This window comes from Hevea brasiliensis, chromosome 13 (genome assembly GCF_030052815.1).
Source record: "Hevea brasiliensis isolate MT/VB/25A 57/8 chromosome 13, ASM3005281v1, whole genome shotgun sequence".
NCBI classification, from domain to species: Eukaryota; Viridiplantae; Streptophyta; class Magnoliopsida; order Malpighiales; family Euphorbiaceae; genus Hevea; species Hevea brasiliensis.
This window is the reverse complement of record NC_079505.1, coordinates 79,647,773-79,660,762: the sequence shown is the minus strand read 5'-3', so window position 1 is coordinate 79,660,762 and position 12,990 is coordinate 79,647,773. Positions and strand designations below refer to the sequence as shown.

The 12,990-nt window shown below is 33.2% G+C and overlaps 2 protein-coding genes across 2 annotated transcripts; both read left to right on the top strand.

Annotated features, from left to right (window-relative positions):
• The first annotated feature begins 986 nt into the window (after positions 1-986).
• On the top strand, positions 987-3,661 carry LOC110660771 (cytochrome P450 78A5). The gene is made up of 2 exons (XM_021819198.2): positions 987-2,219; positions 2,716-3,661. Exons 1-2 carry the CDS (start codon positions 1,233-1,235, stop codon positions 3,319-3,321), a joined length of 1,593 nt encoding a protein of 530 aa, XP_021674890.2. The 5' UTR covers positions 987-1,232; the 3' UTR covers positions 3,322-3,661.
• A 5,721-nt stretch (positions 3,662-9,382) lies between these two features.
• On the top strand, positions 9,383-11,255 carry LOC110660768 (pentatricopeptide repeat-containing protein PNM1, mitochondrial). The gene has a single exon (XM_021819195.2). It carries the CDS (start codon positions 9,467-9,469, stop codon positions 10,997-10,999), a length of 1,533 nt encoding a protein of 510 aa, XP_021674887.2. The 5' UTR covers positions 9,383-9,466; the 3' UTR covers positions 11,000-11,255.
• The last annotated feature ends 1,735 nt before the right edge of the window (positions 11,256-12,990 follow it).

Here is a 12,990-nt window from a genome sequence, read left to right as displayed (position 1 = left end):
TATAGATGAATAAACCAATACAATTAAATTAGGCCTAATATATAATATTAATGCTAATAATAATATTTAAAATTTTTTACCAAGGTTTTTTTTATTTGAGCCCTGTTAATTTTTATAAAAAATAATTTATGTATAAAAAATATTTTTGATAAAAATATATTTTTTTATAATATTTTATATGAAAATTTTTTTTTATTGTTTAGTTGTAAAGTGAAATTAATAATATTGTGTGTATATATTTTTTGCTTTTTAATTAGATTATTAAAGGAAAAAATGGCATTTTATTAATTAAAAAATTATTTTTTAAAAAATAATTTAATTTTTTTATTAATTAAATTTTTAAAAAATTAAACATCAAAAAAATATATAAAATATTTTATAAAAAATATTTTCCAAAGCAAGAGGGAGCCCGATCACAGTTTGATTTAAGACCATCAAAATTGAATCTAACATGGGCCCGAATGATTGCCTCCACCATCTTTATCTACGCCTCTATCCAATCCTAATCCAATCACACACACCCTATAATAAGGAGAAATTATATCATAGTTCTATTATTATTTCAAGATTAAGACATAAAATAATAAATTAATTACAATATTATAATTAAATAAAAAAATAATTATAATTTAAAAATAATTAATTTTAAACATTAAAATATAAATTATTTATAAATTTTATTATTATTTATTATAATATTAATTTATCATTTCATATAAATCCCATGACAGCATATAATTACTCATCATGTAATTACTCCTATAATCAGACGCACCCAAAGCCCTCCAAGGAATAAAGCCAAACGTGGCAGAAACTTTTGTATCGATATTTATTTATTTTTAAATAAAAGACTAGAGTTGCCATAAAAAAAAAAGGACTAGTTTAAAAATAACTGCGGTAAATAAATTTTAACCATGGTCAATTAATTCCCTAAACCGTTCCTATAAAGCCGCCATCACTTACGTTCCCCTTCATCTGGAACCTCTCGGCTCTCTCTGCCTTCCCCTCTCCTCCTCTCTCCCGCTCCTTGCAAAGCTTTCAGTTTCACTGCCTTTTCAGCTTCCCTTTTTCCTTCATTTTGCACCCCCATTACTCTTTAGCTTTCCCGTGTTTATATTCCTACTCCTTAGCATCACAGCCTTTTTTTTTTTTTTTTTTTTTTTATCTCAGCACCTTGAAAAAGAAAAAAAAATTCTAGCGTCTCTCCATTTGTCAACTAACCATCACCAAAAATGTCACCAGAATTCGTGTTTGAGTGTTTTCCCTTCATTTCTCGTACTGGGTCTTCGCCATTTTTCAGTATGGAGGTCGTTCTCTGCCTCGTTCTCTTTGTTTCCATTTTCTCCTTTTGGTTAGCTCCAGGAGGCCTTGCTTGGGCCTTGTACAAGACAAAGTTTAATGTTCAATCCCGAACAGCTATTCCTGGCCCTGCAGGTTGGCCTTTCATTGGGATGGTCTTGGCTTTTACTGGTTCCTTGACTCATAGAGTTCTTGCTAAAACCTCTCAGCTGGTCAAATCGAAGTCGTTGATGGCCTTTTCTGTGGGCTTCACTCGCTTCATTATCTCTAGCCATCCTGAAACGGCTAAAGAGATCTTGAACAGCTCAGCTTTCGCTGATAGACCTGTCAAAGAATCCGCTTATGAGCTTTTATTCCATAGGGCAATGGGCTTTGCACCTTATGGGGAGTACTGGAGGAATTTGAGGAGAATATCAGCTACCCATTTGTTTAGCCCTAAGAGAATCGCTTCTTTTGGCCACTTTAGGGCAGATATAGGGCAAAAAATGGTGGCTGAGATAAAGGGGTTAGTGGAGAGAGATGGCGTGGCTGAGGTTAGGAAGGTGTTGCACTTTGGGTCACTAAACAATGTCATGAGAAGTGTTTTTGGGAGGAGTTATGAGTTCAATGATCACAATAATATCGATGCCTGTGAGCTTGAGGGTTTGGTGAGTGAAGGCTATGAATTACTTGGAATTTTTAACTGGAGTGACCATTTTCCTTTCCTGGGTTGGTTGGATTTGCAAGGAGTGAGGAAGAGGTGTAGAAAGCTGGTCTCAAGAGTGAATGTTTTTGTAGGGAAGATCATAGAGGAACACCAGGTGAGGAGGGCTGAGAATGGAGGAGGTGTTGATGAAAATTCAGGTGACTTTGTTGACTTGTTGCTAGATTTACAGGAGGAAAACAGGCTCAGCGACTCTGATATGATTGCTGTTTTATGGGTATGCCTTGAATCTCATTATTAAAAGATTGATATAGCCTCGTATAGTTAGATCTTTTCATAATTTTTGATTTATTGTCATTGAAAAGTACTGTTGCAAGTAAAAAATGCTTTGAATGGGGTTCGATCCTTAACCACATGTGACACTTGTATTTGACTGCTACGTTTAGTTTCTGAACTTTTCTTCAGCAGAAAATTTCTTGTTTCCTTTCTTTGATATCCTTCTATGTACTTTATGAATTGTTGTTTTATAATATAGAAATCTCCTTGAAGCTGTTGCTTGTGTAGATGCTTGAAACATGGTTCGTTGGTATCCAAACAACTTGCGAATCTGAATATTTTCTCCCGTTTTTCCCTTGACAATATTCTCTTGTCTCGTAGCTCTCATGCTTTATGTAGATGCTATCTCTCACTTTCTTTTGTTTTTATACCCTATTATGTATGCCCTAACTAGCTAATATTATATTTTAGAACTGAAATTAGTTCTTTGTTATCAGGAAATGATCTTTAGGGGTACTGATACAGTGGCAATCCTTCTTGAATGGATTCTTGCAAGAATGGTTCTACACCCAGATATCCAAGCCAAAGCCCAGTCTGAAATCGACACTGTCGTGGGCACTAGCCGGCCAGTATCCGATTCTGACCTGCCTAATCTCCCTTACCTCCGTGCCATTGTGAAAGAAACATTAAGAATGCACCCACCAGGTCCTCTCCTCTCCTGGGCTAGGTTAGCCATCCATGACACCCAGATAGGCCCCCATTTTATCCCTGCCGGCACCACTGCTATGGTCAACATGTGGTCTATAACCCACGATGAGCAGTTCTGGTCGGAGCCGGAGGAATTTAAGCCGGAAAGGTTCATGGAGGAAGATGTTGCCATCATGGGTTGTGATCTCAGGTTGGCTCCCTTCGGTTCAGGTAGAAGGGTTTGTCCTGGTAAGGCTATGGGCTTAGCAACTGTGGAGCTTTGGCTTGCTCAACTGCTCCAGAATCTGAATTGGGTAGCTGGTGAGTCTGCAGTCGATTTGTCTGAAATCCTGAAGCTCTCCCTGGAGATGAAGAACTCCCTGGTGTGCAAAGCTGTGCCTAGGGTTTCTGTTTGATACATACATAATATGGATGTCATCAAAGCTTGGCTTGGCTTGGCTTGCTTTTAAATCTCCTCTGAATTTTGAAAGCTCTGGAATGGGGGAGATTAAAAAAACAAACCCAATAATTAAACTAAGTTAGTTTGTCTTGTGGGCGTTAATTAGGTTTTTGTGCAAGGAAGTGGGTTGGTTTTCTAGTATTTGGATGTTTTTGTGAAAAAAGATCCTTGTTTAATATGTTAGGTCTTGGCTTTCTGTGTAAAACCCTAATATGTCGACTAAGCATGAAAACTTTCCTTTCGCTTGTGTATACAAGTTTGTCATTTGACGTAATGCAGTATATGATCAGTTTGTATTTTGTGTTGTAATTCCAGATTAAATTAGTTAATTGCATGTGTGAAATTAAAATTAGAATATTTATCCATCGCGGTCATGTTTATTTCATGTGAATATATATATATATATATATATTGGTCATGTGTGTCTCATGAAATGATTTTTAAGCCAAGGAAACGAGTTGATTTCAGTTGAGAGTTTGGTTACAGATTAAGAATGTGTGAATATCGGTTACACTTGGACTGCTAATCAGATTAAGCCAATATTATCGATATTATCAATTCAAGATCACCATTAATTAAATATATGTTATGATGATTGCTCTTGACCTTACCACATGAGAATTGCAACAATTCAACTGCACAAAACAAGAATGACAAGGGCTTCCCATCATCATTTCTAACCAATCTGACATGGGTTTTTCCAAATATGATCAAAAATTTTTTATCAGAGGAATGTAGATAACTCCTCAAAAAATAGAAATAATTCCATGTGGAATTTATGATTCTAGGGAATAGGGTTTCGTCTAAATCTGCAAAAAAAAAAAATAAAAAAAAAATCTAGAGCAAGTCTGTTTTAATTCATATGCATTAGGTTTTCTTAGATGAAATTAATTGCATGCATGGTGGTCCAAAAAAAAATAATCTATTCTAAGGAATATCTTTATTTCTTCACTATCTTTATTCTCAGATGATTCCTGCTGCATTTTTATCCCTTGAATATAGCCTTTTGTGTGTGAAATAAAAGGGAAAAAGAAGTGAAGAGCTAGGTTAATTATAGTTGTGCATTAAACAAAACCAAGATTCCTCAGTTAAGGGTTCCAATAAATCGCAAACACAGAATTTTTTGTCTTTTTGGTGTTTTTTTTTTTTTTTTTTTGGGGAGGGTTCCTTTCTTTTTCGATATGATCTCAACACAGTGCAGAAACTTTTAAATGATTGAAGAATAAGAACCTAGAGATAAGCCGAATAACAATGATATGGTTCGCCTCTTTTATAAGGATCCAAATCCTTGCCAAGAATATATTTTGAAGGAAGCAGCTAGCATTGCTGTGTGGAAAAGCTTTTCTCCTTTTGTCCCACCTCCAAAAGAAAGATGCATCTTGGATTTGGATATACAAAAATTAAACCATTATAGGGTTTCGGATTTATATCCACTTGAATGCAAGTTGCCTCCTTTCCATTCCATTCCTTGAATGCAAGTTGCCTCCTTTCCATTCCTTGATTTTTCTGGCTTCTTAAGACCTCCCGGCACTTGGTTTGAGAGCAAGTTTTTGAAAGTAAAGTAAGATTTTTTTAATGTAATTAAAATATATTTATATTTTAGATTTATTATGAATTAAATTTATTGTATAAATCTAAGATATAAAATATACGGTGAGACTTACCTACACACTTCTGTTTTGAATTTATAATAAATTAAGTATAAACGTGAATTTTCCTTCACATCAAATCTCATAACGTGCACATATATGCAAAAACAATGTAAGAAAGAATATATATTTTTCCTATTAATAATATTTTTTTAAAAAAAGTTATTTACCTCGTAGTTGCAAATACAGTAATTTTCAAACCGCATATATCCGTACACAAGCTCTACATTTATTCCTTGCGATGGCATAAAAGCTTGGGATTCCATTATCGTTTATAAAGTTATTTGATCAATATATATAATTTAATAATCGAATATTTTTTCATTATAACACAGTTTTAAAGAAGATTTTAAAATCATTATAAATAGTATAACTTTTAATATTAATAGTCTCTCTTTAAGAAATTTTAATACTAATGTGGGAAGCCAATTAACTTCAAGAATTCCTGATTAATTATAAATGAAATTAATGTTCCATATAAATTAAAAGAGAGGGAAAAGAAATTCGATTAGAGGCATCAAAGTATTCGAGGTCTTTCTTATTGGGTGCAAAGGGAATGTGTGTATGTAATATGTTGTGTTAGCTAATAGCTAGCTAGTGCCACAAAAATATATATAATAATAAGGAAAATAATTGTTAATTAATTATATATTCCCTTGACCACCAATAGATTTTTGTGAAGCAAATCCCATGCCTCGCCACCTTATTCTCTTCTTTGTTTTTATTTAACTCGAATATTAACATGGAACCATTTTTGGCTATTTGCAAAGAAAGTTCTCTCTCCATGTATGCTACATATTTGTCTCCATTCTCCATCACTTTCTATTCTTTCTTAGCTTTTTAATGTGAATATGATGCTTCCAAAAAAATAACACCCCAATACATGACAACATTTGTAAGCTTGTACACACCCCCCTCAAAGTAATTTTAAGAGTATATTTTTGTACATCTACCTGACTTCTTGATGTATTTAAGATAAATAATTTTGAAATAATTAATTAAAAATAATAAATTAATCCTTTCATTAATGTTATTAATGGGACACTGCATTTGCATGCGTGGTAAAGTAGTGGGAGATTTTGATATATGTATATAATATAATAATGTGTGTGTGACCATCATAATATTCTCTTGTTTGATGCTTCTCCAACATTAGCTTTCACACGTTAATCAAACATTATGTGAAAAGTTCTTTTTATTATGCTCCTAATTAATTAATTTGATGGACCACAAAAATTAAACCTTATAGATAGTGCTTAATTAATTAAGATTACTTAATCATATCTTCCCACATAAGTGCTTTTGATGGAGCAATCAATTAATCAGCTAGCTAATTGTCTTGCCAAATCCCAGATAGGAACACAATCAAACACTGTTGGAAGTGTATATATATATATATATATATTTATTGGCGGCTGCTTCAAAGGTTTCATACTAATATTTATTAGGTCTACATGCAATAGTTAGGACTTAGTATTATATATATGAGTTTATCAATTTGTGGGTGAGCAAGTGTAATATGGGTTCCACATGCCCTACTATAATACCTAATTTTGCATCTTCTTCATTATAATTATCTTCACCCATTATGTGATGACAATCATGACAGGAACAATTTTAATAATCATCATTACTTGGAGAGAGATGAATAATTATTGAAAGATTATCAATGTGCTTAAGAAGTAGGAATGCTTGATTAAGTTTCCACCTGATTATTGGATCCAATTCGACTACTTTTCTCTTAATTTTTTTTAGTTATAACTAATTTTTATATTCGTTCATCGTAAATTAAAGACACGATTTTATAAAATAATTTGTATTTTAAATTCATGATATATCGAGTTTAAGTATGAAATCCTGTCTATACTTGCTATACTATGGCAATATCGAATCAATAGCAAACATTTTCAGACAAAAAGTAATGTAGGTGGAAGAGAAAAGATGGTGATTTACCCAAATACCTGGGACCGTGAATTAAAGTTGTTGAGTCCAATTTCAGAATATTTTTCTATGAAGTGATGATCATGATGAAAATAAAAATGATGTTGACATCCCGATTCCCATCCAACATTTCTTCATCTACAATTATCACTATTTTTTTTTCCATGTTCTAAATTTAATTATTTATGTGTATGATATTAAAATTTCTCCAATTTACCAATTTGAGAAATTCAAAAAAAAAAAAAAATTTTTTTTAAATCTTACAATTCATTAGAAAATCTTGCTTTACTCCCAACTAAATTATAATTTTTTTTTTATTTTTTATTTTCTAAAAATATTGTATAATAATTTCATATACCATGAGTAAAACTTACCCATTGAAATTTTGACTCGGCTTTATAGTATTTTTATTGGGGTTATTATTATTATTATTATTATTATTATTATTATTATCTAGTTTTAAATATTATCCCCATTTTCTTATTAAAAAAAAGAATGTGAATCGATTATGCAGTCAGTTGAAGTGTGATGACTGATATATAATTAGGGATATATAAAAGCTATAAGTTGGATATATTATTCAAGCAAAACTAATACAAATTAGTGCCAAATGAGAAGCACATTACAAATGGATTAAAGCCACTTTAATTAACATAATGAAAGCTAATTAAACTTATTTTTATTCATTAATTAATTGATAACTACAATCATAATATTCCAATTAGGAGAATTGACACATTTATTTGACTTAAGAGAACAAATAATTGGACCATAATTTAATTCACATTGGTACCAATCTTCACACCCATTTTCTTAGTCTATATGGGTTGCTTGTTCTTAAGATGTTTAGTAGGAGAATTGGACCATTTATTAGAATTTAATTAATCCCTTAAATAATTAATTTTATTTTATGTGTGTGATTTTTCACACGATTTAGATTGATATTCAAGTAAACCCTTTCCAACAATAAAAGACTACAGAATTTAAACCTTTGACCTTACAAGTAAAGTTCGTCTGAAATCAATTTCACATCACTCATCTAATCAGCTGTTAATAATTTTTGTTTTCTTTAATTGAAGAAAAAGTGAATAATATTTTAAAAAATCTAAAATAAGAATTTTTCTTTCACACGAATTTCAATAATTGAGTATAAGAAAGATTTTTTTTTTTTAAAGAAAGAAAAAAAAAAAAGACTATACTTTGATAGATTGGATTGTGCGTAGCACTAATGAAATTATGTGGACCGCATATGTATACATACTAGGGTACAACAAAGTTGTTTATTTTGATTTTCTTTTTTCTTTTATTATTTAATTAAAGTTCACTATATTAATAATTCAATAATTGAATGCTTATTTTAAAATATAAAAGAGTTTAATTTAAACCATATTAGAAAGTGAGCAAGAGACATAGAGCCTTCATGGCCAGTGATTTCAATTTGGATGTTCTGAGCCTAGCCCTAAATATATGAACATTGGGCTACATTTTTTTGACCCAATAAAAATTTGGAAAATCCAAGTCTAAAACAAGAGTTTAGTCTAATAAAATGTCTCATACACTTTTTTTTTTTTTCTTTTGAAAGGGTCTCATATACTTGTTATATATATATATATATATATATATATATATATATATATATATATATATATATATATATATATAATAACTTTTTTATAAAATAAATTTTATTTTATGAATAATTATTATCAGATAAATTATTAAAATCTAATTTAAATATAAAATATATAAAGGTAATTTATAATTAAGTCTTTGAAGCATAATAAAATCCACAATTAGTCCCCGGTATGTTTTTGAATGGCAACTTAGTCCTTAAAGTTTAATTTTAATACAAATTAGTCTAAATTGACTATTAACTCCTTTAATTACTTTTTCAATTCTAATAATTTAGTTCTTAAAGTTTTATTCTATTAATAAAATTATTTTATAAAATTATTTAAATAAAAATTAGATATATTAATTATTTTACCGATGAAACAAAATTTCAAAAAATAAATTATTTCATATTAAAAAATAATCAGACTAATATTAACATAATTAAACTTTGAAAACCAAATTGTTTTCACTTAATTATAAATTACCCAATGCATAGACACTTATATATAAACAATTATATATATGAAAATGTTTTTCCTAGATTTAAGGTAAAATAATATCACAAATAAATTTGGTTTATTTTCATTTATGCCAAAATCAAAGGATTCAATAAATAAAAAATATAAATAATTTTAGTATATATTTTAGGATTTGAAAATGTTTCTTTGATGATGATGAAAATAATTGTAGATTTAAATGGACAGACTATAGATGTGAGGCCCAGGAAGAGCAACCTCATTATTCACTTTGGGCTTGGACCTATGTGCCCACAAAGCTTGTCGTGCACTCTCCCTCTCCAGATCAATGCTCCAGTAGTGAAGCAGCTAGGTTTACTAATTGCTCCGCTTCAGAGTTTTGGAGCAGCTTCTTCTTCTCCTTCTCCTTCTTCTCTCTGGAATGAAAATGCCTCCCTTCACCTCTCTGCAACTTCGTTGCCTCCTAAACCGTTGCTGCCTCTCTCCTGCTCCATTCCTCACTCAGTCCGCTTCCTCTTCCTGCTTTACCCCTACCCATTTCACTAAATTTACGTTCTTGCTACTTCCTCTCTGTAGACCCTTCTCCTCTCTGACCATAAAACCTAGCAGTGACCCAGATCCCATAGCCCAGTCAATATCCGCAGAGCTCGTCAAAAGCCCTGATACTGACTCCCTCTCAATTTCGCAAAGACTCAATCTCAATTTCTCTCACATCACCAACTCCATAACCCCGTCGTTGGTTCTGCAGACGCTCAATCTCTCCCCTGATGCTGGACGTACAGTGGTAGGGTTTCACCAGTGGCTGGTCACGGCTGCTGGGTTTAAGCACACGGATGAAACGATATCGTTTTTCGTTGATTACTTTGGTCGAAGGAAGGATTTCCAATCTACCCATGAGCTACTTCGTGAAGGTAAAGGTGTCATTGGGTCTAAAAGTCTGGAATCAGTGGTTGATAGGCTTGTACGGGCAGGGAGGCCTACCAAGGTTGTTGGGTTTTTTGATAGGATGGACAGAGATTATGGGTTTAAGCGAGATAGGGAGTCTCTTACATTGATAGTGAATAAGTTGTGTGACAATGGGTACGCGAGTTATGCAGAGAGAATGGTGAAAAACTTGGCTAATGAGATTTTCCCAGATGAGATAATTTGTGATTTGTTGATCAAAGGTTGGTGTGTTGATGGGAAACTTGAGGAGGCTAAAAGGTTGGCTGGGGAGATGTATAGTGGTGGTTTTGAGATCGGTACAATGGCTTATAATGCGATTCTTGATTGTGTTTGCAAGCTTTGTAGGGCAAAAGATCCGTTTAGGTTACATTCTGAGGCAGAGAAGGTATTGGTAGAAATGGACTCTCGTGGGGTTCCAAGAAATGTGGAGACATTCAATGTCTTGATCAATAATTTATGCAAGATGAGGAAAACTCAGGATGCTTTGGATTTGTTTTACAGGATAGGGGAATGGGGGTGTAATCCCGATGAGACTACGTTTCTTGTTTTGATTAAGAGTTTGTATCAGGCAGCGAGGGTGGGAGAGGGGGATGAGATGATTGATAGAATGAAGAGTGCTGGGTATGGAGATAAGCTTGATAAGAAGGCTTATTACAGCTTTTTGAAGGTTTTGTGCGGTATTGAGAGGCTTGAGCATGCCATGACTGTGTTTGAGATGTTGAAGGCAGATGGATGTAAACCTGGGATAAAAACTTATGATTTGTTGATTGGGAAGTGGTGTGCTCATAATCGTCTCGATAAGGCAAATGCCCTCTTTAATGAAGCTTTGAGTAATGGGGTGCCAGTGACACCCAAAGAGTATAGAGTGGATGCAAAGTTTTTGAAGCCAAAGGCTGTGAAGAAAGAGAAGAAGAGGGAGACATTGCCTGAGAAAATGGCAAGGAAGAGGCTACGTCTTAAGAAGATAAAGCTAAGTTTTGTGAAGAAGCCAAGAAAAATGATGCGTTGAGCCTTCTGATCATACTTGAATTGTTTCTAGCAAGTGGAATTGTGATATGTTGAAGTCAGTTGGTCAATTGCAGCGATTTCTTTTTGATACTGATGCAGTTTTTGTTGGCAACACTAGGAATAAGAATTTGTTTCAGGCATATATTTACTTTAAACAACATGAGCATTGTATTGATAACTGAAATCAAATCTTCTAACTCACATGTGTTTCAGGTGGTATGATAATTTGAATAAGCAAACTTGCCATGTTTCTTGAATATTGTCAAGGTGCCTGTAAGCTTATGTTCATGTGTAATTTTTTTTTTTGGATGAGTAAGTTGATGCAACTTCTCCCTTTTCTCAGTGTATCTGTTTGTTGAGATAGGGAGACTGGTTAGGAACATTTGGAAGCATGAAAAAGCCCTTGCAATAGATGGCTTTGCTCGCAAGACGCAAAAAGGTGGCATAGTGTTTTTCTTTTTTAATGGTTCAGGTGATCGCTTCTTAGTCTTGCATTGCTAAAACTAAGGAGAAGTAAGTATTGCGATAAAAGAACATTAGATTTATCTAGGCATTTGAATGTAGTTTATCATGATCTTGATAATATTTCTGCAGGCCCAGCAGCATTTACTTTCAGTTTGATCTGGTAGGCTACTGTCTTGTTTCTCTTTTACTAACCTGAAGCCAACATAGTCGTGTTCAGGTTGTTTTGAGACTGGCTAACCTTAAAATTGATTATGTCCAGCGCAATCATAACAATCTTAGTTCTGGATTCAATTCTGTATTTATGTAGTTGTGAAAGTGCTGCTTTCGACCGTTCTTTTGGGTGCTTGGTGTTCCCCGGTTTAGGATGGATTTTGATAGCTCAGGTTGTTTTGTGCTTGATTGGCATTGGTACAGCCGGCATTCGAATCTGGTGCCCTGTTGTTCTGCTGTTCGTCCACTAAAATGATATGACTACTATGGGTGTCACCTTGATTTCTCAAGTGGTATGCTAAGCACGAGATTTCGTGGAATGCAATACAAAGAGTACATATCCGCATGAAGTGCGCCTGAAATCTGACATTAGATTTTCTGATATTAGATTTTGGGCCTAACCCTTTCTTTTCAGAGGTAAACAACCTATAATATGGCAGTTTCAAATGTAACAGGCATTCACAGAAGTTGCCAATCAAGAGTTCTGTATTGGTTTGTTCTATCAGTTATCTAGGGGAAGAAACAGAACAATTGCTATCAGGGCATTCACAGGCCATACCTAACATCTTCATCTGCTATCCAAGGGCTTCCAAAACTACCAGGGATTTAAGGTCATCTTTCCAATTGTCTTTGATTTCTTTGTTTCTCCATAATCCCAGTCTAGAGCTGTTTGACTATTGAATTTACCCTTTTGCTGCAAATAGTTGGACTTTTTATGGACATTGATAAAGGTCATTTACCTTTCTTATTTCCACAAATTAATAAGGATAAAATTATTTCAGTTATATCTCCGTGTTGTCCATTAGTGTTGTAATTAGTTATGATGTATGATTCAAGGGTCCAAGTTGTTACATAACATCAGCAATTTTATGATATAGGCTTTAAAATCATCATTGAACAGTAATAAAATAAATTTAGATATATTTCATGGAAGTGCCACCAGCATTGCAGCAGAAACGAAGGCAAAGAATCTGAAAAATTGCATCAAATTCCTACAACATTCTCTAACTAAAGAAAGAATAGTCGCTAGGTCTACTATCTGGAAAACTAGCCACCAATTAATATCTCATAGTTACTTAATTTTACAGAAGATGTTACAGAGAGCTATGATTTCTTTCCATTTACTTAGAGAGTTTCCTTCCAGAGGCGGACTGACCTCCAGTCCTACAGGAAATAATGGCAGCTTCTATCTTAGAGTGCTCAATCCAATGGCGTGCACCATTAAGTTTGGACGGCCACCTTGCCACTTTCTCTGCTGTTGGAGCATATCCCAGACAACAATCTGCATTCGCCACCAATGGATAAGAATCCAAATAA